Source organism: Anoplophora glabripennis, unplaced genomic scaffold, assembly GCF_000390285.2.
Source record: "Anoplophora glabripennis isolate ALB-LARVAE unplaced genomic scaffold, Agla_2.0 scaffold173, whole genome shotgun sequence".
Taxonomy (NCBI): domain Eukaryota; kingdom Metazoa; phylum Arthropoda; class Insecta; order Coleoptera; family Cerambycidae; genus Anoplophora; species Anoplophora glabripennis.
This window is the reverse complement of record NW_019416256.1, coordinates 615843-641485: the sequence shown is the minus strand read 5'-3', so window position 1 is coordinate 641485 and position 25643 is coordinate 615843. Positions and strand designations below refer to the sequence as shown.

The 25643-nt window shown below is 34.9% G+C and overlaps 1 protein-coding gene across 3 annotated transcripts; it reads right to left on the bottom strand.

The window, feature by feature from the left end:
* Window positions 1-21894, bottom strand: LOC108911109 (zinc finger MIZ domain-containing protein 1). 3 transcript variants are annotated; one of them, XM_018715945.2, is made up of 10 exons: window positions 21661-21893; window positions 20587-20802; window positions 10537-11486; window positions 8125-8471; window positions 7739-8067; window positions 7521-7665; window positions 7120-7437; window positions 6761-7036; window positions 3927-4111; window positions 1-1289 (listed from the first exon to the last, which is right to left on the bottom strand). In XM_018715945.2, the coding sequence occupies exons 1-9, from the start codon at window positions 21681-21683 to the stop codon at window positions 3971-3973; spliced, it is 2745 nt and encodes a 914-aa protein (XP_018571461.1). In that variant the 5' UTR covers window positions 21684-21893; the 3' UTR covers window positions 1-1289; window positions 3927-3970. The 3 variants fall into 3 exon arrangements, with proteins under 3 accessions (XP_018571461.1, XP_018571462.1, XP_018571460.1); XM_018715946.2 differs by having other exon boundaries at window positions 1-4111; window positions 8125-8468; window positions 21661-21894; XM_018715944.2 differs by having other exon boundaries at window positions 1-4111.
* Window positions 21895-25643: the final 3749 nt, after the last annotated feature.

Sequence of the window (25643 nt, the reverse complement as noted above, 5' to 3'; positions counted from 1 at the left end):
TAAATATTAAAACTATCAGTCTACATTTTTATTCATTGCACAAAACACTGATAATAAAGTAGGATAACACATGTTGAAAAAATTAAATTAAAAATAAAATATACAAGGACTAATTTAGATAATATTAAAAAATAAACTTTCATTTGTACTGAACAATAATAATGTCATAAAATGATAAAAAAAATAATCCCCATAAAATACTAGAACGAAGAATAGAAAAAACAAGTATTATGCATAGACATAATATTTTCATAAATGAATGTACAATATATTTACATTATTTTGCAAAAATTATACATAGTTCTTCTTCACTACATAATAATTTATTCTATTCAATATTTCATAAAAAACTAATATAAAATTGCCAATAATTAGCTTAACTCAATTGGTTTCTTTTTTTTATATATGTATAGGTATACTGCACTAATACTCAAACAAATATTCGAGAAAGTTATCTTACTATATTGGTCCAAAATTAATAGGGAAAAATTATAAATGATATGTTAAATTGGTCTAAAAGTACTAAAGTTTTCATTTTCGGTAGAAAAAAAATTGAAAAAATAATTGGTCCTCCTTTTTAGAAATAAATCGATCGTTTAGCGAGATGATTGGCAAGTGTTTTGTTAAGCGAGATTATTCTTATAAAAACAAAAAACAAATTATTGGCATGATTTTATACTGAACGCTTATTTATAGAAAGTTTACAACTCCTGGAAGCAAATTAGTGGTTTTTGTTATATTAATCGTGTAACTAATTGTAAACTTTGCATAAATATTTTTCTCTACTTATTACATATAACTTATATTGACATCTATTTCGTCTAAATTTTAGAATGAGTTAATCTTGGCAATTAGAAGTAGAAAATTCCTGTGAACCTTGCATCGGTAGCTATAACAGTGCGTTAGTGTTAGAAACTTGGACCCCAGGTCGGATAATACACACAGACAGACAGACACATTAAAGGTTTTCGTAAATAAAACGCATAAGATTATTTTTACCAAAATATATATTTCTATCACATCAAATTCAAATGATAATTTCACAAACAGATGCCACGATATAACACAATATAATATTTTTTTCTGTTAAATTTAATGACGATCGGTCATCATTTAATATACAATATAATTGAATTATGTTAAAATTACTTATAATTAAACTTTATATCACAGACTTATCAGAGTTCTCATCAATTAAAAATATTATATGTGGTGTTTGTGTTCAAATACAACTTCCATAATATAATTTCATGTGGGACATGCAACATGCAGAAAACCTCAGCCGCCAACTAAAAAAAAAAAAAAAAAAAATGGTAGCCCGGAGAATAAATACAGATCGAATTTCATAAAATTTGGCTGTGATAAAATGGAATATTTTTTTTATACAGTAATTTTCTTCATTTTGGTGGCCAGAGTTTTTGAGTTAGTGCCAGCATAGGTTTATTTTTTTAAAGGAATCAGAATATCCTCCGATTTTTTTGTGAATTCACATTTAAAAAATATATTTTGAGTTCTTTGTTCGTTGCTTCAAAATTATGTTATCTACATGTTAAAAAAAATTATAATTGCAGAATTTTATGATCATTATGAGGCCATATTTTTAAGTACCTTTTGAAAATTGTCAAAATCAGTGAAATCAAGTACGTTCAACGTTTAGTTTTAACTTTCGTTCAAATACATGCTTTTAATAGTTGCTTGATAATTTTTGGTAAGTATGGAGTATGTAGTTTTCGTTAAAAACCACGTCAGATATACTTTATCCAAATCGAATTTTGTAAAAAGCAAAAAAATTAATGGTGATGAAGGTAGTTTATGAAATAATACAATAATAAATTCCTTCATTGGTAAAATGAATGATCTAACATACGATATTTGTTGAGATAGAAATACAAGAAGACCCCTGCGTCCCTTAGAATAACCACATTTGACACCTGAGGTAGAAAGACATTGGCATTCACCGTAGCAGCTTGCAGTGCAGAGTGTTGCAGTTATGAAGGCGTGTTTCTATCAGTGTAATTTCTTATTAAAATAAATCAATAGAGGTGAAAAATAAAAGACAGCAACTTACTTCCCAGTCGAAGAGTATCGTGTTTAACGTGTATAAATATTTTAAGACAATTTTTCCAAATGAAAATAAAAACAATGTTGTAGCTGCTGCAGGAGTATCTTTAGCAATTATAGGGAGAATCTTAAATGAAAGATAATCTAAAAAGTTTTAGTTTTCTCAAAATAACCTCTAAAATTTCGAGGGACGCCCCTGCCACGGTAAATTGTTACAGTAGTTCTGATTACAGAACTTTATTGGCTTATTCTTAGCTTGGAGTTCTATCTCAACAAATATCGTACGGACTGTATACTTTTTTAGTTTTTGTCTGATTTTACTTAAATTTTCTTTAAAATATCAAATTCATTACGTTTAATCTTCAAGCAAATTCAATTACATATACTGTTTAAATGCAACGCCACCCGAGATACTAAAGAGATTGAAAAAATCACTAATTTTTTTGTTTTTGTGGAAAAATTTTCATTAAAAATTATTTTCAAGTCAATTTAATATGTGTTTTGTTTCATTAAAAAATATAGTAGTAACCATATTTTCATCGACGTAATATCTAATGAAAATTTTATTCATTCAATTAAATTCGTTCGATTCATCGAAATGTCTAACATGAGTTTTGAATTTTTTCAATCTACACATCTGGAGAGTGTCATATTTGAAAAAAAATTGAATCAAGTCAGATAAGCACTAAAAAAGTTGTGAGGAATTAGCAGTTCGAACTTTCTGAAAAAAAAAAAAAAATAGTATTTTTTCATTTCACCTGTGAAAATTCGTTAATAAAAACTAAAAAGTTCACTTCTGACGTATCATATCGGTAGAAGTATTTTAGCATTAAATATTCCACCTACAAAAGTTAAAAACGGGCGTTGGGCAGAAATTTGTTACTGAATATTGCATGCCACGTAGCAATTTCAACGCGTCCTCCAAAGTGTCTCGTCTGATGCCATAAGAGGTTCACAGAATTTTTTACAGCATATAATACTTGAAGCCTATGCACATCGAGATGCAAAAAAGACTGGTAAACAGTCCTAAAATACCTAGAATTTGGTTCCAAATTTTCTACTATTAGGTATATTTTATGTAGTTAATACTATACTAGACTGGCCATAATCGTTCATAACTTTAACCCATTGGTCCTTAATACTATTTATAATTTTGGCTTACACAAACAAAATTTGTACAATCGGTACAGGGCTGGCCAAAAATTGCTCCATAAAATTTTATGGAAATACCTTAAAAAAAAATAATAACAGTCTCAGAGGTTAAGGTAACAGTAAAATAATTCTGCTGAGTTGTAAAACCGATCCCAGGTGTCCCTAAATGCACTCTGCTGCATTTTTATATCCCTCGCCTCAGCAGATCCAAGCCTTATTGACCATCGTCGTTCCCTATATTATATAATTAACAAGTTATTTCCGCTATATAACAGCAGTTTCGTCATGTTGGGGAATAACGATTTTTATATTTATTTACCTACATGTAAAATATCTACATGGTTGCCGAAATTTTGACCAGCGCTGTGAATCTGCAGCCTTAAAAGTTTAGAACTTAGACGCATAATGCTTATTTTCTCACAAACGAGAAAAATTATTAACAATGCCTTCAACGTATTTATTTTTTAATATATCAAACCAGTATATACATGTATATTAAGACTGTAAATAAGTTTGTGGCCATTAGTTAACAATCTTTCCCGTTACTCTCATGAGGTTCACCATGTAAGTCATGGACCAATAGAAGAAAGTCATAATGCCATAATTTAAGTATTTATATACAAATTTTACAAATGAAAATATTTGATTTAGACCTTTTTTCTTCAATAATTATTAACACGGTTATTGTTTTTATCACACTTTTGTTCACTCACATAATCCACCACTGGTGTGGTAGGTGAGTTCAGGAACTCGGCTTTTATTCAAACAGAGCGAGGATATCGTCGTTTGCGGAGTTGTTAGCGTGCCCTGAGCTGCTGCCGCTGGACGGCGGCGTGTTCAGGTCAGGGGGGTCCAAGTATGATAGCAGTTCCATGGGGTCCACGCTGTCTGGTAGTAACTGTAAGTAGAAAGGCAAATGTTAGCAACACGAGTAGCATCCACTTGATGGGATATGACAACAGGACGCTGGCGGGCAAAAAGCAACAGGCCAACATTAATTCAGCGAAACGAGAATGGCCGATCATATCACTGCTTCAGTTTATTATATTTATTTAGTTTTTTGTCTATCATTTTACTATGAAATATGTGAGGTAATGAATTACATGCTTTTCTGCATGAAGTATTGGTTTTTACTAATCGTAAAGTCAAAATAAATAAGTAAAATTTGTGTCGTGTAGTAAAATTAAAGTGTATCGTATAGGGCAAGTGTAAGTAGATTTATTTCAGTGTTTAGTAACGGTAAAGGTGTGTTTATGTGTCTTCATTGTCTAATTTCTGTGTTATATCATGAAAGTTTAAGATAAGACGAATAACACCTGTACACAAGTCAGGAAATACTAGTCTGATTACAAACTATCGACCCACAACAATCCTACCTTCAATATCCAAAATATTTGAACGGGCAATATATAGTAGGATTTATAGGCATATGAAACAAAAATTTGTTAGAAGAACAACATGGCATTTTAAAGAAAAGATCTACCATTACTAATTTATGTACGTTCAGCGTGTGGATTACAGAAAAAATATATATAATTCCCAGATTGATACTGTTTATACTGACTTGGCTAAGGCCTTTGATAGAGTCAATCATAATATCCTATTATCGAAATTGAAACTATTATTCTTTTAGTGAAGATTTGATACGAATCTGAAACTTTTGTGTCGACTTCCGGTGTACCTCAAGGATGCATATTGGGACCGTTGCTATTTATCTTATTTATAAATGACATCTCTGATTATATACAGCATGCGAAGTTTTTGCTCTATGCAGATCACTTGAAGGTTTATCTTAGCATAACATGTTGGGATGATGTTGCAGTGTTTCTGCGTTTTGTAAAGATAACGTCCTAGCTTTAAATGGGGCAAAATGTAAACTGGTGTCATATACACGGAAGAAATACCTATATAGTGAATGGTGTCGAGATAGAGCTTCTGAACAGAATCAAGGACCTAGGTGTAATTTTTAGCAAAAATATTACATTTAATGAACATATTACAAGTTTACCAGCTGAGTGTTATAGGAAGCTCGGTTTTGTTCTAAGGGACTAGCCAAGAGTTATAAGGCTATTCAGTGCATCTGTAAGATCAAAATTAGAGTACTGTAGTGCGATTTGGAACCTACAAGCTGCCAGTAACAAGGACACGAATGAGAAATATAGAAGAAGAAGAAGAAGGAAGAAGATATGTTAAAGAGGACGGAGTGTATCTGTTCATGGTATCATATGAACATCAATGAGTAGAGTTTGGTGTGACCTCTTTGGACAGGAGAAGGGAAAATGCTCAGATTTTGTTGGCATCTATTGATATTAATGTACCCGATATGAGAATGCGAACTAGATATAGACTTTTAAAAATATTTAATATTAATTCACCCCTAGAACAGTGTCTGTGTAGAATGGATAATTTGTTAAGAACTTACGTTAAGCTACTCTCATACTTATGATACGTATACGATTGGGGCACGTATCCATACTACGTGACTCGTTCAGGGGGGAGGGGGGTCTTCAAAATACCACGCTTGGTCATTATCCTCTAGGGAAGTTTAGGACTATCTTTTTGTCTGTATGCATGCAGTAGGGTGGCCCAAAAAAACGAAGATTAATCGCTCAAGATTTTTAAAAATTTCCAAAATTGTCAAAAATTGCATTTTTTAAATTTTTTTTTCATTATTTTATCATTTTCTAGGTTGAAAAAAATCTGGATTTTTGAAAATTTTAAATCTATATTTTAATTTTTAATCACACATAATTATTTTAACTTCTAAAGTAGTGTACCTATGTTTTCGAGCGACCTCTAAAAATAAATATGAACGAACTAATATTTTTTTTTATTGAATTTGATGAACAAAAGAATAGAAATAAATCACAAGACACTTAAATTTTAAAAAGTTCAAAAATTATAAATGTTTGATACTCACAGTGCTGTAGTAAATTTTGCCTCTAGAAATTTTTTAAGTATCTCGAGTTATTTCTATTCTCTTGTTTATCAAATGCAATAAAAAAAATTATTAGTTCGTTGATATTTATTTTTGGAGGTCGCTTGAAAACATTTTAGGTACACACTACTTTTAAAGTTAAAATAATTATGAGCGACCTTTAGAAATTAAAATATCCATTTGAAATATTCTGAATCGAGATTTTTTTCAATGAAAATGAAATAATGAGAAAATGATAAAATAATAGAAAAAAATTAAAAAAAAATCAATTTTTGGAAATTTTTAAAAATGTTGAGCAACCTCTAAAAAATTTTTTTTTGGGGCCGCCCTAATATATTACATAAATTTGGAATTCCCGCTGTTTTTTTGATTAGTTCGTCCATCTGATCAATAGTGGGCGCTACTAGTTAAAAGACTAACCCAATCGTTGCCGACCGTTAATATACAAATATAAAATACAATATAAAAAAATGCTATTATATAATAGCATTTTTTTCATAACTTTTGTATGTAGAGAGCAGTATTACAAAACAAGGAAACGTAAAATAATATAAGCGCCAACTTATTTTGCTTTAATAAGACGACTTCAAAATCATAATTTCAACTTACATTAAGAGCCTCTTGTCCTGTTCCTTCACCGTCGATGACAGCGGCAGGATCAAAATTGAGATCCGAGGGAATTTCTGGAACTGAACTGTCTTGATTTGTGCTACCACCGTTGTTGTTAGTGCTACTGTTTGAACTGGAACTGTTGTTGTGGCTGTCTGTGGGCGGCGGGACACTCGGAGGGCCTGTCCCTCCACCGGGTGTGTGAGCCGATCCCGGGGTCCCCCCTGGCGTGTGAGGGGTGTGAGGTGTGTGAGGCGTGTGAGGTGTGTGCGGCATCTGAAACAAAAAAAAATATGGAAGTTATGAAAGTAACGAGAACACTAATTTGTATTTGTTGACCGTTTCAAAGTTGTACTTACCTGTTCATTCAAACTCTTCTCCATTGCGTTGAGCGGATCCAGAGAATTCACGGATTCGCTCAGATGGGACAGCGGTCCGTTTCCGCTGAGATATTCATTACTTCCGGAATACGAAGTCATGTCGTTCATGTTATTCCTGGAATTGTAGGATGGCGGTCCATTCATCATGGACCCGCTTGCAATACTGTTCATGTCTGGGGGCAAGTAAGGCGACATTGCTTGCATGTCCCAGTTGTTCATCGTCGGCAGCGTCATGCTTCCAGGAGACATCGCTTTATTCCTCTTGGCTCCACAGGAGTCGTTGCCTTCGTCTTCCATCTGCAAGAAAAGGTAATGGGTATCGACGGTAATTTAGGTGCTAAAGGGTCAAGAAATCTACAGTTACTGCAAACTCTTCTTACCTTAATTCCTGGTCCATTGCCTTTTGCTGCCTTCCAATTAGCGGAGCTGTCAATTGTGACTTCTTCCACATCCGACGTGCTTAAAGTATTAAGTATACCCCACATGTACTGGTCGACCTCTAGGCCTTCTAATTGTGCTGGTTTGCTGAAAAATATTCAATAAGTCAGTACAAGTATGTACGAGTACACAGAAATACACTCTTCAGCTTTATACTTACTTGCAAACAGGACACCTCCACGACCCCCTCTCACAATTGAGTTGTAGGTAGGACTCCAAATCGAAACACTGTATATGCTTGCATTCGTGTCCCCTCGCAGGCAGTGTGATTCGTTTAAATGTAATGGGACATTTCAGGGACACCTTGAGGGCCGTTTGTTCCACGGCGTCTCTGTCGCGTTCCATGTTAGGACCTGAGCCGGTATTACTGAAGTTCCTCTTGATCTTCGCTATGCAATGATCGGCCGTTAGGAGTCGTTTCCTCAGTAGGCCCTGTAAGACTGACCTGACGCTTGGTCTGTGCACCAGTTGTAGAACAAACAGATGTGACTGGAAAAGAAATATTCTTTCAGAAATGAACGACGGACATGATAATAATACACGTACACAACAACATGCTGACACGGTGATTTGTATGGTGTTTCTGCCGGGTTGGCAGACATCCTTAAGGTAAAGAGGCTTGTGGGAGGTCTTGTTCTCTCCTCTGTCGATGATGAGAGGCGTCGCATTGACGGACACCTGTACCGAAGCAGGCCAATTGGTGTTCATCTGTCTGTCTTCGTGGTGGAAGCACTTGAGCTGCAGCTCTAGGTCCTGACGCCACATCAGCGTCTGATGAACGGTGGGCTTCAGCTGGAATACGTGATTGCTAACCGCCAAGTTGTGTTCTAGTCGGAACGGTGGCAAGATGATGCCGTCTCTTACTGGAAACGTCAGCCTGAGTTCATCATCTTCTGGAAGAAAGATGAATAAAAGATATGTAAGAATCGTTTATTCCAATCCTGGATATTTAAACAGAAAACTGAATATTGAATGAACTGTAATAATGTTTTAGTACTTTTACTATAGGATGCCTCAGAGTAGGTTTTTCGAATTTTCTCAGATATAACCAGTCAAATTGGTGAAATGGTTTCTATCAGTCCGAAAATGTATGTTAATGGTGCCATACCTCTCAAAAGTATTAACTAGAAATGGTTATTTTTTTTATTACGAGAGATTTGATAAATTGATAACTATTGCTTTTTGGTAGGGACATGATACTTTTGAAGTTAAAAATGATTGTGATAAAATGTAATCTTGAAACATGCGTAATGAGTAGTTTGAATAAGGGTGTAAATTCAGTTTTATAGTAACCTTGATTTCGATAAATTTTATAGATTCTGAGAAGAATCAAAAATATTATTTTTTAAGCAAAAAATGATGCTTATTGCATATAGCTGGTAGTATGTTTGAGAAAAGGCCGAAAAAAAGAAGACTGACTACAATTGCTATCGAAATAAATGAAATAGACCTCTGAGTTTGGAAACTGATGTTAAGAAAACGTATTGGCAAAAAAATTTAAAATATGGACCATATATAGCCTCACTATTACTCCATTGTGTGCTAAAATTTCAGTTTCATTATCCCATTTTTTAGTTATTAATGAAAATGTTGAAAAAATTACGGTTTTCTACCTACAAAATTGATACCTCTCACTTTAACTCGTCGTAATTTTCTTGTTAATTGATAAAAAAATTCCAAAGTTTTACTGACAATAAGTCGAACTATTGTATTTAGACTGTGAAGGTCATTTGACCTCAAAAGCGCTTTTTTTATTCTTAAGCAAAACAGAAGGGAGTGCTATCTCCATAAATATTGCGTTCTTTAAAAAAAGAAAAAAAACTATCATAGGTAGTAACTAACTATAAATAACAATCTGAAAATTTTTTAAGTAATAGAGTTATAAATATAATTTTCTTAAAAACAGCATCGGAATGGTCAATTACGTTCACAGTCCGATGCAGGGTATACAGTATAGCCTTTATAACTATTATTTTAACAAATTTTTTCAGATTGTTGTTTACAATTTACTACTTGAGTCAGTTTTTTCTTCTTTTTTTAAGGAGATAGCACTCCCTTCTGTTTTGCTTAAAAATAAAAAAAAGAAGAGCTTTTCAGACAAATGACCTTCACAGTACTAAAGACAATAGTTCGACTTATCCTCAGTAAAAATTTGGAATTTTTTTAATTAACCAAAAAAATTACGATGAGTTAAAGTGAAAGGTATCAATTTTGTAGGCAGAAAACCGTGATTTTTCAACATTTTCATTAATAACTAAAAAATGGGATAACGAAACTAAGTGAAATTTTAGCACGCACACAATAGAGTAATAGTGAGGCTATACTTATATGGTCCAAATTTCAAATTTTTTTGCCCCTACGTTTTCTTAATATCGGTTTCCAAACTTAGGGGTCTATTTCATTTATTTCGATAGTAATGCAGTTGTCCATAAATGATAGTGTCGAATATTTTATGAGAAATTTCTATTTGATGTATAATTATCCATACTAATATTTTGATTATTTCACCTAAGAAGTATACAATATATATACAATAGAAGTAATCCAAATTGGTTTTTCAAATGCTACAAATAGAAGAAACTGTTTTTTTTTTTTGAGATATACAAAAATTCCACTGGACTGCATCTATAAAGCAGACCAAACCTGAGAGACAAGACGGTGGAGAAATTCGTATCCATATTTTTACATAAATTGCACATCTTTCGTGTTTAGTTTCCTCAAAAACACCATAAAAATCTATGTTTCACCATAACAATTTTATCACAATCATTTTCAGTAGTGAAATAACGCATCTTAAACATTGACAGAAAGTTTGTAAAACCTAAACAGGGACACCCTGTATATATCTCTTAAAAGGATTGGAAAATGGATTGAAACTATATTTTATTTAAGGTTCTTCCTTCAGCCACTTAAGTAACTCGTAGAGTTATATTTTTAGATTAATTTCCTTTAACTTACTTTGCGTTGGTATTGGCGGTTTGAGGTCACTAAAGTTTGGTTTGACATCGGGGTTGGGGCTAATGTAAGGGGGCATACTACTGGCCGGCGTTAAAGGTGGCGTAGGATTTCCAGGAATCGGACTGTGCTGGTAATTCATGTTGTTCCTCATCGCGACGTCTTGCTGGAACTGGTGAGCAGAAGTGTTGGTGACGTACTGTCCACTCGCGTTGTTGTTCATGTTGTACTGGCCAGAGTTACTTGAAGGGAACTGGTTCATCGACCCGTTCGTGAAATACTGTCCTTGGTTTGTGTAGGGTGGGGTAGCTTGCCTCAGTTGCCTCGGGTTTCCCACAGGAACCATGTTGCCTGGTCCCGGACCAAAGTTACCTGTAGGACCCAAAGACTGCTGAGAGGGATACTGGTTGAAGCTAGGCTGCCTAGTTCCGTACGCGGGGTACTGCGCGTTGGGGTTGAAATTAGGATTCATCGATGGATTCAGGGAAGGATTCATGTTGGGGTTCATCGTCGGGCAGGCGTTGGGGTAGTTCTGCTGGGTGTTCCTTTTCTGGGACATGTGCATGGCCGGGGAAGGATAGGGAGCCATCCGCCTGGGATACATGGAGTTGGAAGTAGGTCCAGGGCCCTGTATGCCCATCTTAGGCCCCATCGAACCGCCCATATTGCCCATGACGTTGACGTTGTTGTGCATGCCACCCATGTTCATGTTCTGCATGCTGCTCATGGGGTTCATTCCGTTCATGCCGTTCATGGGCATCATCCTTTGTTGGTAGCCCTGCGAGTATTGCTGGTTGTTGAACTGGCCGTTGTCTTGGAGTGCCACCACGCTGGCGGTGGCAGTTGCTGTGGCGGTCGCTGCAGCTACCATGGCTGCAGTGGAAAGAGCATTACCACCTCCGTATCCGTTGTCGCCGCCGTTCATAACATTATTTGCACCATAACCGCCCACTCTGTGAGAAAAAAAATAGTTTATTTAAAAATCAGATAAAATTCATAATATTTTTATACCACATTCAAAAATTAAAAAAAAAACGCTTTCTTGTGACTAACTAGTAAAAGAGAATTGCTACAAAGATGTTGATCTGGTATAAATTGAATTAGGTATACACTACTGGTCTTTTTATACTTGGTACCTGATGCATTCGAACAAGTAGTGACTTTCCGTCTCACCGTTTGGTGCATTTAACAAGTATCAGTAAGGTAGAAGGGATTCAAGTGTAGAACAACGCAACTCTTTATTATATTTCATATGAAAGTCGTCGAATCGTAAAAAAACTCTGAAATTCTGAAGATAGTTTTAATTCAATTCTTTTGTTGTACAATTTTTACTTAAATTCCTGTCTTTTATATTGGCTTATATGCGATTAATAAATAATAAGAGGAATTACATCATTCCGTTCGCTAACGTTTATTACGAAAACTTTATTAATAAAGTCAAGTAACAAAGGAAAGGTTTCTCGTTTCTATGTTCCGTAAGGGACAATCTGAACACAGTTTAAGCAGAAAACGTCTTATCAGAAGCATACAAATGATACTTTCAATGAAACCATCAAAGAAATTTCTAAGAGAACACGTTTTCTTTCAACAAAGAAGAAATCACGGAAGCTATTTGATAATGGAAAAGGAAGATGACCATTTTGAAAACTGACGTTATAAATTGTAACTTAGCACCTTCCTGGTATTTTTTCATTAATTAAAAATGCAATATGAATTTCACCCAATTCATATTTTTATATTAGCAAATTTCTGAACGGATTGCCTTCTAATTTCAACAAAACGAGCGTGTGATATTTGTTTTTAAAAATCAATCAGTGAGAATTCTAGGTAGATGCAGCTATCGAATAACGACTCCCTTGAGCTCATTCGTGCGATTTTCAAGCGGAGGCCATTCTTCCTCCTTTGTTCGGCGATGCCGTGGAGCGGTGTTTAACATGCAATATAATGAGTAACAATGGAATCGTACGGGGAGAGCAAATATGCGCTATTTGTGGGGTACGGAGAGCTGAGAAAAAAGCGCTTTTTCATTTGCCTAAACCGGTGGGTAAAGCACGGTTCTAAACAATAACCCTCGCGCGGAGGGCGATCGTCGATTGTCACGGGAATATACAACGAAGGGAGTAGTAGTAGTAGTAGGCTGCGATGTGACAAAACACTGGCGACAGCATATTGGCTCGACGAGTTTCGTTGGGTATCGAACCGTTTGGTTCGGGGGTTCGATTTTGGGGCGGCGGACTCGCAGATTGTCAACAGAAACGAAGTTTCGTAGTGTTATTGTAACCGCTGCATTAGCGGATCGGTTTATCATTCAACTGTTCTTTTTTATAAACGGTCCGTTTATTTTTTAAATATAAAAAAAATTGATCGATACTTTGGTAAATAAAATTATTTAGAAAATATGAGAAGGGAAAAGAGTTAATAGGTAACAAAACAAAATCGTTTCTGTACAGGGTGATTCAAGTTTAATCTAGATAACTTGAGGAGTCGATACAACAGGGTAAAAACAATGTTTATTCATTATATAAACTTTTTTCCTAAATTGCATCGTTTCGGAGATAGAGGGCGTTGAAATAGAATTCTTTTCTCGCTTTTCCCTCATAACTTTTGAACTACTCATCCGATTGAGGTGAAATTCGGAACACAAACACTCCCTATGATCTTATATAAGCTTCTTAAATTTGAACCACTTATACCTTAGAAGTGTATTTTGTGTGCTACCCCCCTCCTACATTATTTCAACATTACTTAGTTTTGTTGAAAGAAAGTTTATATCATGAATGAACATTATTTTAACCTGTTCTATCGATTCCTGAAGTTATGCAGATTAAACCTGAATCACCCTGTATAAGGTGTAGCAAAGATATCGCAATAAAATTTATAGATGCTCTCAATATACGGAGTAAAAAAAAACGAGAGTCACGTTTTTTTCTAAAACTATAACAGTTTTACCGTCCTTCAGAGATGGGGTGTGAAGAATGTCTATAACGGGGAGAAAACCGCTGTCCAAAATTTTAGTAAGTACTCATTTTCGTAATTAATTACTAAAATATTACTCAGAAATAATGAAAAAAATAAAATAAAATAAAGAGCGAGGTAGTGTGGGGTCTGCCATGCATGGACGTAATGTTCTTATGACGCAAGTAATTGTTTTATTTTACAGAAATATTACTCAACTTAGTACTCATTATTACTCAAGCTTATACACCGAATTACTCCCGAGGTTTCATCATTACTAAAAAACAATCACAACTTCCTAAATGTATAATTTGAATATAATCTTAACAATAATGTTGATATTAAGATCGATTTGATGAATTCAAACTATTAAAATGCATTATTTTGCGTCGAGAAGATTTATTTCTTAGATACAGATTGAACATACTAATTTCCAGCTAGCACTTCTGTGCTTTGAGCTTTTATCGTCTAGCGAGCATAAAAAATCAATCAACATATTTTGCACGGGTTCGTGCTTATTAAATGGAAGACAGCCAAATGAATTGGACACTTAAATGAGCCATTTAAATTTTTGAAAATTGGAAACAACCTTATCCGAGCTTTTAACACTAGTATTTGATAACGATTTTATTATTCACTTGCTCTTTGGACTTTTACTCGTTAACGGTATATTTTATGAAAAAGGCAAGCGACACTGAAGTTTTCATTGGAAATAATCTACACAAGGATCGTACAACTCTTAGGAATCGTTTATAACAAAACAGACTCCAACGCAGGCCAAACCACGTGGCCCAAGATTTTGAATGGATGGGTTTGGTGTCTGCGCATTGTCCAATTTAGCTGATCTCATTTGAATGCATTTCAATGTATTTAAAGATGATTTGAAGTGTTTGGAGCAAACCAATGCTTTCATTTTTTGTATTATCATGTTTGGTTTGTACTAGGTTTTCTACCAACATCGCGTGTTGACGTTGGCATTGGTTTGTATTGGAACCCTTTTCCTTTTTGGTCATTTTGATGAGCGAAAACACTCATTAGAGTTTGTCCCTACATTGCCTTCATACTATGTGGATATTACACATAGCAAATAGTTAAATTTTATTAGATCTTATGTATTTGTACAAAGAAAGTAATATCTAAAAACACACTAGTAATGCAGAGGTTCATATTTAGATAAAAAAAATCATTCTCTGCTCGGTGGAATCAAAACATGTTTATTTCTTTGCGTGCAAGCAAGGATCTACTAATAAATTTGAACTAATCAATGTAATGATAGTAATTACAAACTATTAAACGTTTTTTTCATTAATACGCAACAACTAATTAAATAAAGTGGTTACACTGCAACCTGACAATTTTTTTTTGCCATCTGAATTCTAAGTCGTACCGTGGTGATATTCTTTATAGCTGCGTGCGTCAAGTTCGAAATGTTTTTATATGCCTCATAAAGATAAGAAAGTTACAATAATCTTCCAGCACGTGCTGAAATAAAATACTTCTAAAACAATTTTAATGCAAAGATCAGACCGTTCGACAACTAAATATCTGATTCTGTTTCTACTTGTTCTGAAAACAGTCTTTTTTTGTTTATTTTGCATTCACCCTCCGTATTTTGATCCCCCTCAACGCAACGCCACTGCCCGAGAGTTCGTTTCGCTCACCCACCGCAGTAGTAACGCTCTCTCCCGTTATATTGACAATCCCTGATTCCACCCCCTTCCCTTTCAACCCCACCGCGTCCTTCCACCCTACGCTGAGTAGGTCACCTTTGTTGGGACCCAAAACGACCCTAATTGGAAGTGTATTTTCGGCAAAAATACCTGGGGCTCCACGAATTTAAAGGGACACGTCGCATTTTTGACTTACCAACTAACTGTTACCGGTTCCATGATGTTTTATAGTATCCTAAACGCGATTTTAAAAAGGGAAATATTTTACGATTCGTAAATCAATGCCGATTCTACGTGACATCCAGGGGGTTTTAGGCAGGGTCAGGACGTACGTTATTAGTAAATTCTGTGCCGAAATTTTAGGGAAACCTCTGTGAAAGTGTCTCAACGTAAATATACTGTAGTAAACATTAGTCGAATTAGTCGAATTGTTATTAAAATGTTTCTCCTAGTTAAAAAAACACATGTACCTATTAATGTTTGTTTGTTCTAAATCAAGTGGAAAATATATTAGTTTCCAAACTGTTGCATTTTGTAACTAGTTCTTTTAATTATTGGCTTTATACGATTTTAATACAAACAAAAACTTTTGTGTACTTATTTCTAAATACTTCATATAAGTTATAGCGTTTGTAATTTTCACGGTAATGTGTAAAGTGTACATATTTTACAAACTATTGTGAAAAATAGTTTATATTTTAATTTGTTACTATGACAGTATTGTGGTTTTATATGTCATATCGCCATGACCTTTAAAATTTTGAAATTGATAATTCGGTATTAATTAAATCAGAATAAATTGTTAAATAATCTATATAGCTTTAATGTGGACTATTTGATGCAAATAATGCTTATCTACTTTAATATTTTATTACTCATCATATTTGATTTTAGGCGTTAGTGCGCAAAGTACTTTACCTAGTTGTTGCAGAATAGTTATCTGTTTAACTAGATAGTGAAGTACAAGATTTAATGCCACGGCTGGTAGATAGACGAGGCGTAGCCGAGTCTATCAAATCAGTCATGGCATTAAATTTACTCTACTGCCAAGATAAACACATAATCATCATTATCGTAATAGCAAACAAGGCTATTTATTTTATATTATTAATATTGTATGATACTTCTTTCCTGAATAATAATAATTTCATCAGGCGTTCAGTAAATAACTTAGGTACACAGTAATCGCCATATTGTTCCTATTTAAATCCATAAAATAACTTTATTATTTGAAATGGAAGAATTCACATTAACTTCGACAGAAATTAGTGAACCAGCAAATCCAATAGAGTAATTTATTACCAGAAAAATCGAAGAAGCAAACATATAAGACATTTACTGAGAATAACATTAATCGAATGGATATCGTGCTAAAAAATCACGCGTTTTAGAAAATGAGCAAATTAAAACATTTCTAATAGAAGCCCCTGATGTATTGTATTTTGGTACAAAGGTAATTATAAACAAAACATTTTTGTAAACGAAGAACACTGATTTATTATTATTTTAGATGGCAATGATGTTTGCCATATATAGGTCGTGTCGATGTGATGAATTACTTCAAATAAAAATTGGAGATATTGAACATATGGGAAATAGATTGCCGATCAGTCTGCCAACTACAATAACAAAGAAGAAAATGTCCTTTATTGTCAGCGAATATTTACGTATAGCAAATAGATAGTAACAATTTTTTTTAATACACATTTGCCAAAACGAGTTGCTGCATTTCTCAAATTGAAGGATGTTCTCGAATATACCGGACGTTGTTTCCGTAGAACTTCAGCTACACTATTAATAAATTCAGAAGCTGATATCACAACTTTAAGAATGCATGGTGGATGGCAATCATCAACGGTAGCTGAAGGCTACATTGATGAGTCCATAACTCGTAAATCAGTTGTTAGCAAAACAATTTTCCCTGCTGCAAGTAACATCAAGTGCTGGAAACGATATTTTAAATAATTCAACCACTTTAGAGGATTCAATAGTTCATCAGCCATCTACTAGTGAAAATATTTCAACCTGCAAAGACGAAGTACTTAAATGATTCAAAACAAACAGGACAAGGGATATCCCTTACAGGCTGTTCTAATTTCACTATAAATTACTTTCGGTAAAGAGGCAGTAAATGTGATACTTTAGTGCCTGACTGCCGTCACTTTAATGTCGATTGGCGAAAAATGCATTTTCGAATAAATTTACTCCGTTAGATATAAATATTTTCAACTCCCAAAAACCGGTGCATTTCAGACAAACGTATTTTTGTTTTCATATCCCCGATTTTCTGTTCAGATTCAACTTATCCGTTTTGCGTAATCGTTTCGCAATGTTTAATTCGCTATTGTGAGTTGTGCAAATGCAAGTCGTGAAACGACATTTATGCGACATTATTAATCAGTCCACGATAAGTTTCTATTAAAACTAAAATGTACTAGCATTGATAATGTTTTATTTTTAAAAGCTGGCAGCGATAACGAGCGTTAGAAATATTCGTAACACTTTCTGTTGACTAAAATCGACTATACGTGTAAGCAGCCGTGGAGATAAATTCAAAACGGGACGGAGTATTTTACCCACAGTCTTCTACTTCCCTTCGAAACAGTTTCGAAGAATGTCGGGAGGGTCTTTTTGTTTGGTTTCCCAGAACTAGGTCTGCTTAGATATCTGTCGCCCATTGTGCCTCCCAGCCGGCTGGAGCATTTGTAAATATTTCAGATCTGTTTAAAAAATATTGAAACCTCAATTGGGCATGCCGGACGGCAATTTTTATTATAGTCTGGGCGTTTTGTTTACTTGCTGCAACAATTCTTTTGTAATATCCTCTCCGTACCTTCTTAACATTCCTTACGGGTAACGAAATACCTTTATTACGAATTTTCACCGTTTCCTTTTTTTATAATTTAACAAATAGACATGTTCTAAATTAGAAGAGCCTTTAAAGAAATATACCTGCTGTGATTGAAAATACAGTAAATGTGACTTGTCCTCGATGTTTTATAATTTTTTACGGCAATTCTAATTTGTGCGAGTTTATAATTTGCATTATCTATGCTAATCTATACTTTATCTTTGTGTACACACACCATAAAACCTTTTTCAGGCGATTTAAAGTGACAATGACGCTAGCAAGTGTGAGGTAATCGTGCGATTGTTATCTCACAAGGGGATTAAATCTTGTTTTAGTTTCATCGTTTTTAAATAACGAAATACTTTACGTTAAGGATTAGCTCGATTTTCAAAGAAAAATTCGCGATGTAGTGTTTTGAGCAGATAGAAGATATAATCTCAGTTTTTGATAAAAAATATTTAATATTTTTTAAATTAAAATCGTTATTTGAATTTTGTTTAATATATTTTAAGAAACTGCTTATGTGGTATATCATGCAAGCTTTCAATTTTGCTTCAGTTTTCCTCTACAATTTTCAAATAGTCGTAGCAATTAATAATTTTATTGGGCCTGGATATATATATGTTGTTGTATCTTCTATACATTTTTTTATAATTATCTACAATTTTGACATCTATTCATGAAATTTTGATGGGTTCAAAAAGTCTTGTTTGGAAAAATATACATTTTCCTTGGCGCATTCGCCATTTTATATATACTAATGTCCGGAAGAGGGAATAGTTTTTTATTTGTGGGTTTACGGCAAAAAGTCACTCTTTGTAAAAACTCCTGCTTGTTCTAAAACGGTCAAAACTGTTAAAATATTTGTAATTTTTTATACAGGGTGTTCATATTTAGAAAAATATTGTTAGTCGCCAAGAGTAAAGGTATTTTTGACAATATCGAAAAATATTTTCAGGGATGTCATTTAGGATCCACAGGGGATTAAAATTGGTTTATTTATTTTTTTAACAATGCGGGCAGCTAATTTGTATGTACCACTTTATTTGATATTTGCAAAATTTATGCAATAATCAATTTCTTTAATTTTATTTTTATTAAGTTAATTTATTGCTAATAACATGAAAATTTACATAAACAAGGAATAATGTAATGTATGTGTTTTTTAAAGTGGCCACATTATTACCAAGCGGTTCAGTTAAACTTTTTGTTTTAGATTGCCTCACAAATAGAAGTCCATTATTGTTAGATCAGGGCTTCTAGGAGGCCATGGAACAGGACTTAATCGTCCTATCCATCGATCTTTAAAATGTTGGTCCAACCATTCTCTAACCATAATTGTAGAATGAGATGGATGAAAATAAGCCCACTCTCGTTTAGGTATTTAAGAAAACATACTTAGTAACTGCAAATAAGAATGCTGGTTCAAGTTTTCCTCTATAAAATAGGGTCCAACTATTCCAAAATAAGAAACGGCACACCAAACGTTAACTTTTTTTTATACTGTCATCTACAATTAATCCGAAAATTAGGATTTTCCGAGGCCCAGTATCTACAATTTTGAGAGCCACTATTTCTTTCGTGGAAAAGTCGCCTCATCCGAAAAAATTGTGGGAAAATTTCTGTGTTCGAGATGGTGCTCACCTACCCATAAACAAAATTCCAACCTTTTAGAATCGTCCCACTAGAAGAATCTAGTGTATGGACAAACACTGGTTTATAAGGATATATTTTTTTTAGCAATCTTTGTAAACGAGATTTACTAACGTTTCCAATTTCAGAAGCTCTTTTCCTTAAAGCTGTCTTTGGGACATTTCTTATTCTAATTCTACAAGTTTCTTCTTCGTTAACCGCTGTTACCTTTTCTTTTTTAATACAGAACCAGTGTTTTTAAATTTTCGTACAATCCGTTTAATAGTCTTATCTGTGACTATTATGTCAGGCCATTTCTCATTAAATCGTCTTTGAACAGCCGCGAATGATATTTCTTCACCCAAACCATAGCACTGAACAATAAATACTTTTTGTTCGAGAGTGAGCATTGTAATCTCAAATAAAATATTACCTAATTAATCACGAAGTGACTTTGACAGAAGACGGTAAACATTATTTATTTGGTTGTTATAGCTACAGCATCCTTCATTTTATAAACTCCTCTATTATAGCACGCACAATCAGGTGCCCGCCTTGTTTAAAAAGAAAATTCAACAAAAATTAGTGAAACCTCAAATTTTTAATTCCCTGTGGATCCTAAATGACATCCCTAATAATATTTTTTGATATTTTTTGATATTGGAACAAGCAGGAGTTTTTACAAAGAGTGACTTTTTGTCGTAAACCCACAAATAAAAACCTTTTCCCTCTTCCGGACATTACAGTGGGGAGGTGTTTGGAATCTTTAAATAATAAATGTTCATGTTTTTGGACCTACGTAGTTGTTAGCAATTATATACTTTGGGATAGTGATTTTTTCTCGTGCTTTGGAGATAAGCTGTAGCATTTTTCTCTGACGCTTCGCGAGGTCGAGACGACCGCCTTTGAGGGAGTTTTCGGTGGAAATAACACAAACGGACTCACCCAGGAGGAACGCTCTGCCTGTAAGCCGACTGGTAGGAGTTCTGCTGCACCTTGGCCAAGCCGTTACCGCCGCCGTAGACGGGGTTGCCTGTAGGAGTCGGGCCTCCCGTGTAGCCACCCCCGTGGGGGCCCGACTGCGTGGACGTGGTGACTCCCCACACGGTGGTCACGACTGACAACTGCTGCTGGGCAGTGGCGCCTCCTGGCGTCCAGTCCCTGAAAAACGACACCTCGGTTATGCTTTTTCGACTCTTCAGCCGCGGTCCACGTGGTGGAAGCGATTAGTCAAGCCGTGGCCAGCGAAGAGCCGGGTCGCACTTGGTGGAGGAAAGCAAAAAAAACTTGGAAGTGCGATCTGCCGGCCACGGGTTTCTTGGGAAATGCTGAGGGTTCGCCGACTTTGGAGAAGTGTTCTTTGTGGCCGGTTTGGGAAGATCATAAAAGTTGTTTGTAAACACTAAAAAACAGTGTATCCTTGCCAGTTGTGATAGTGTTATCACACAAAGTGCACGCTACACCTGTATGGTGTACAAATCCAAGGTAGAGTCACCTCAAAAGTCACATTAAAGCTTAAAGTTTTGTAAAATTTGTTTCAGTTTCGAGTGCTAAACACTTTCTAACACTAAATACCACGAAACTTTTTTTACTGGTTTATTGTACAGTACAGTTTGAATCGCAGTACAGTACAGTCACTTTCTAGCACAAATAACTTGGTTTCCACACTTTGAACTGTTTATCTCCTCGGATATTCCAGGTGTAAAGTTTCGGTCACACTAAAGGTTACTTTTTGTAAAATCCCAAATTGGAGTTTCAATTAGCACAAGATTTTTAATTCAGTCCCTTCGGGTGTATTTTTCTCATTGGCAAGACACTGAACACAGAATATCCAAAGTTAATCCAGAGTTAGCACTGAACGCTGAAAAGCGTAAAAAATCCACAAAACGTTTGGAGCTTCCTTAAAGATCCGGTTAGCGATCACTTTAGAACACCTTCCCAAAGTCCCCTCGACATTTCCGCAAATCCACCGATTTCGAAAAAAAAATCCCTGCAAGAGAAGGGAAAATTAAATATTACCTATAGGAAGTATATCCCAGCATTTGAGGGTAAACATAAATGTAGTCAATTTATCGAAACACTTCGCGCGGCATAATACAACAAGAGTGACAGACCGAAACTCTGTTAGAAGACAAGAGAGTTAGGTATCAGAGCACACTAGTGTTGTCTATCGAACGGGAGCTCACGCGTGTTACTAGCTCGGAGCGCGACGTTCAACTGTCTGCCTGTGGGAGAAACAACGGCACGTAGTCTCGGTGGTGGGGCTGAGGGGAAGTTTGACCCGAGTGAAGCTCATTCTCTCCTCCATTCCGTGCGGCCACAATATCGGTTATGGCTGGCGCTGTTGCCAGTTCGCCAAACCGGCCGATACCGTGGGTGGGACGCGTCCCGTCTCACTCGGCACGCAATTTGACTAGTGGATCACTTTGTGTGCACCGTATTCGATATGGAGAGCGTGTATACCTGCTATCTCAGTCCGCAGCGCTCACACACACACACACTGTGTGCGTTGTCTGCTAAGTTGTTGATCCCTCCGTTTCTCGACTGGAGAGCGACTCTGTGAACCGCTGGATTTACATTTTCATATTTTAAGTACGCCTTGACTTATTGTAAGAGTCACAATAGACGAACATACAACACTCCTCTCAGGATTCGGTACCTGGGTCTCCCACTAAAGACGTTTTAACCGTTCACTGTCGGTCTAAATAGGGCACAGTACAATTTAAAAGCCCTTAATATTAAACAATTTAAATAACAAATTTCCGATCAAGATTAAATCATCTCATTGATTCGATCCATTATTAAATAATGTATCAATGCTCACTTCGGTATCTTCGAGACCGTTAACCGTTTATAAGAAGCCAGTAAAACGGGAAAATAAAAGAATGTTCACCTAATTAAATACAAACGGAGGTATTTGAACTAGTTGCTGGCCCCGAAATAATCCCGGCGCGTTACCTCAGCCGTCCGCTAGATGGCGGTGGCGTGCACTTTCGTGAATATCGTGACGCGCGAGCTATTTGCGTCGGCTTCCTTCGTCTCCACACGTTTATTGTTTGCCACTTGGGAACCTGAATTTGCATATTTGCAATACTTTGCAATAAATACTGTCTACTCGAGAGAGGTTTCGATTTAATGAGATTAATTGAAAAAAAGAACGGCGCGTGTTGTGGCGGTATTGGCAATGTGTTTAAAAATCGTATAATGTAAAAACGTTACCTACTACATACGCGTAGGCTATTAATAGTAAGTAGAGTAAGGTTTTAAATAATTCCATGGTTTTAAGTATTTTGGAATATCGTACCGTTGTATGTTTTACTTTGAATTAATTTTTCTCCTCGCAGGAATAGACACGTACGTTGTAAATATATTTTTGTTTGCGATTTTAACTATTAAAGTAAAGGCCGAAATTCTAAAATGTAGAAAAACAAATAGCTAAAAAAAATCGTTTCTATTATTACTAAGCATAATACTAAACAATTTTTTTATTGTACGGAATGGTAACACAGCTGAAAACAGTTGTTAAGTCATGTTTTTTCAGTTTCATTGCAAAGACCCTTTAACATTTACGAGACAATATAGCACGAAAAGAATGAAACGTTCCCCTAGTTGAATCCGGATTGTGTTCTAATTGGATACCGAAGAGGCGGGTTGTCTTACCGTTGAGAACCGATAGATGGCGCCTCTATACACTAACCGGAATATCGTGACGTCGCATGCTACATTGTAGCTTGTTTTCGTTTTTATTGTGATGCTTAACGGGATGCTATGTTGTGGATTTTATAATAGGCGTTTAATGTTTCATTCAATAATAAAAATCCGTTTTACCACTTCAAGTGAGGTGTCGTGTGTGGATTTTTTCTGGCATTGAGGTTTTTCCGAAGTGTTAATTGCATGCATTTTTATGTATGCGGTTTCTAGTCTAGGATAACAAAATATTACATGATTTTATTTAATCGCAGACATTAACAAAATCTTGAACTACTTATTATTCATTAGTCGATATCTACTTAGTTATTATGGTTAAGTGTTAGGTATCTAATAGATTTTATTTTATATTGCAAATACAGCCTACTGAATAGTAGTATGCCGCCCCGTCTCCCTCACAAGTCTCCGATTTTTGGGCCAATCTTTGCGATTAGAATGTGGGGTAAAGATATCATTATTTAGAAAGATGAAAAATAATGGGATCATTTTTTATTTAATCGAAGCGTATTTTAATGTAAATGTTCCATAATTTAAAAATAAACCGCACAGGAAACTGGTCCACTGTAAAACCTGACCTTACGCAAGGCAAAGCTGCAGTCGGCGACCGGCACGGCGGCAAAGTGTAATAAAAAATGAACGGAACGAAATAAATAAGATTTTATAACATCTATGTTATATCAGCAAATTCAACTGCTTTTGCCGCTATTGCTATTATTACTTAATAAAATTAATTTGTGGTTTTAATAAATTAAATAATTTGGCATACCTGGTGTGTTTCTCAGCTGTAATACGCCGTAGACGCCCTGGACCTCCATCTTTTCTATGATTCCGCGGTAAAAGTAGCTGCATTTGACACATGTCTGAAATCGTTCTGCGTACAGACGAAAAGCTTGCTTCACCATTAATTAAAATGATATTCATCAGCTCCGAGTTGCTATACAGTAAGCCATTTTTATCACTTGAAAAACTAATGTAAACACTATCGCAACAACGATAATACTAAAATCGGATTTCAGTAATCGGAATTACACAGCGCACAACGCGAATGACGCTAGAGACTACAGTAACCCAGTGATGTAAAGGTTGAAAATACTACAACTTCAGTATTTTATTTCTCGGAAACTATAAGGGGTTTACAATTTTTTGTAATATTGACTCCATTTTGCATGATGCATCTATTCCCAAATTTTTTTGGATAAGTTGTGAATCACCCTGTATATAGAGTTCGGGAGGAGAAAAATTTAATTTATTTTTGCCAAGAAGTACATGAATACACTTGCAAAATCTTTTCTACTAAATCAATGTTTTTATAGTTGTTTTAAAGCGAATTTGTGTAGCATCATACAGATAATATTCTACTCCCCTTTATCTCTTTTACTTTTATATCTAAAAATGGTAAAATTTTCTTACGATACCAAAAAAAACAATTGATTATTGCATTTTAATAATACAGACCAGTCTTTTGATTCTTAAATAGATCATATTTGTCGTTTTCTTTATTTCTCTTCTTTTTACTGCCTACGCTAATACATAATCAGGATTGCCGTGGAACCAATGACTGTGCCCTCTGTTAAATTTATCAAACAAATCTTTAAATTCTCTATCAAGGAACAATATCTTGTAATAGGTGTTTTATAATATCTTCACCTGTCCATAGAAAGAGCTGCATTGAGGTCTAATTGGTCTGACGGGTCATAAAATTATACCTACATTTATTAGAAAAATTATTTAAAAAGTGTCCTTTATCTGGAACCCAGTAGTGTTATTATAAAACATCTTTTATACACATTTTGTCCATAATAAAATAATTAAAGATTAATGATTAAAGAATAAGAAAGTTTAGTAAATTTAATAGGAAAAGTATAAGTATATGCACTGGTTCCATGGCAATATTGACTTTATCAATTGTGGAGGGTCAGTAGGTATATAAACCAAAACATTGTGCAAACTATTATTATATGATTTGTAGACATCACTGTAATCAGGAAAAGGAGAGGATTCCCAAAAACGGCAAATATACAGGGTGGGCCACCAGTAACGCCTCGGTCGCTAGGGACCAAACGGCAAATGTTATAGGAACCTGTTTAGGTGGGTACGAGTAGGTTGATTACGGATACATTTTAAAAATATTTTCAAATATACAGGGTGTCCAGGAAAAGCGTACCATATCAAAGTTATGTATTTTTAAATGGAGCACCCCGTATTTTACTGCATTTTTGAAAGCATAAAAGAAAATAGGTGAACTTTAATAAAGGTTCTGCATACCTAGGACTTATTGTTTGTGAGATATTTTA

What these genes read in the sequence shown, in the direction of transcription:
- LOC108911109 (XM_018715944.2), bottom strand. Translation starts at nt 21,683, where the DNA reads ATGCTGGGATATACTTCCTATAG. An exon ending in CTGGGATATACTTCCTATAG is followed by an intron (nt 20,803 to 21,660) that starts GTAATATTTAAT and finishes GTCGTTTTTCAG; the next exon opens with GGACTGGACGCCAGGAGGCG. An exon ending in AGGCAGAGCGTTCCTCCTGG is followed by an intron (nt 11,487 to 20,586) that starts GTGAGTCCGTTT and finishes TTTTTCTCACAG; the next exon opens with AGTGGGCGGTTATGGTGCAA.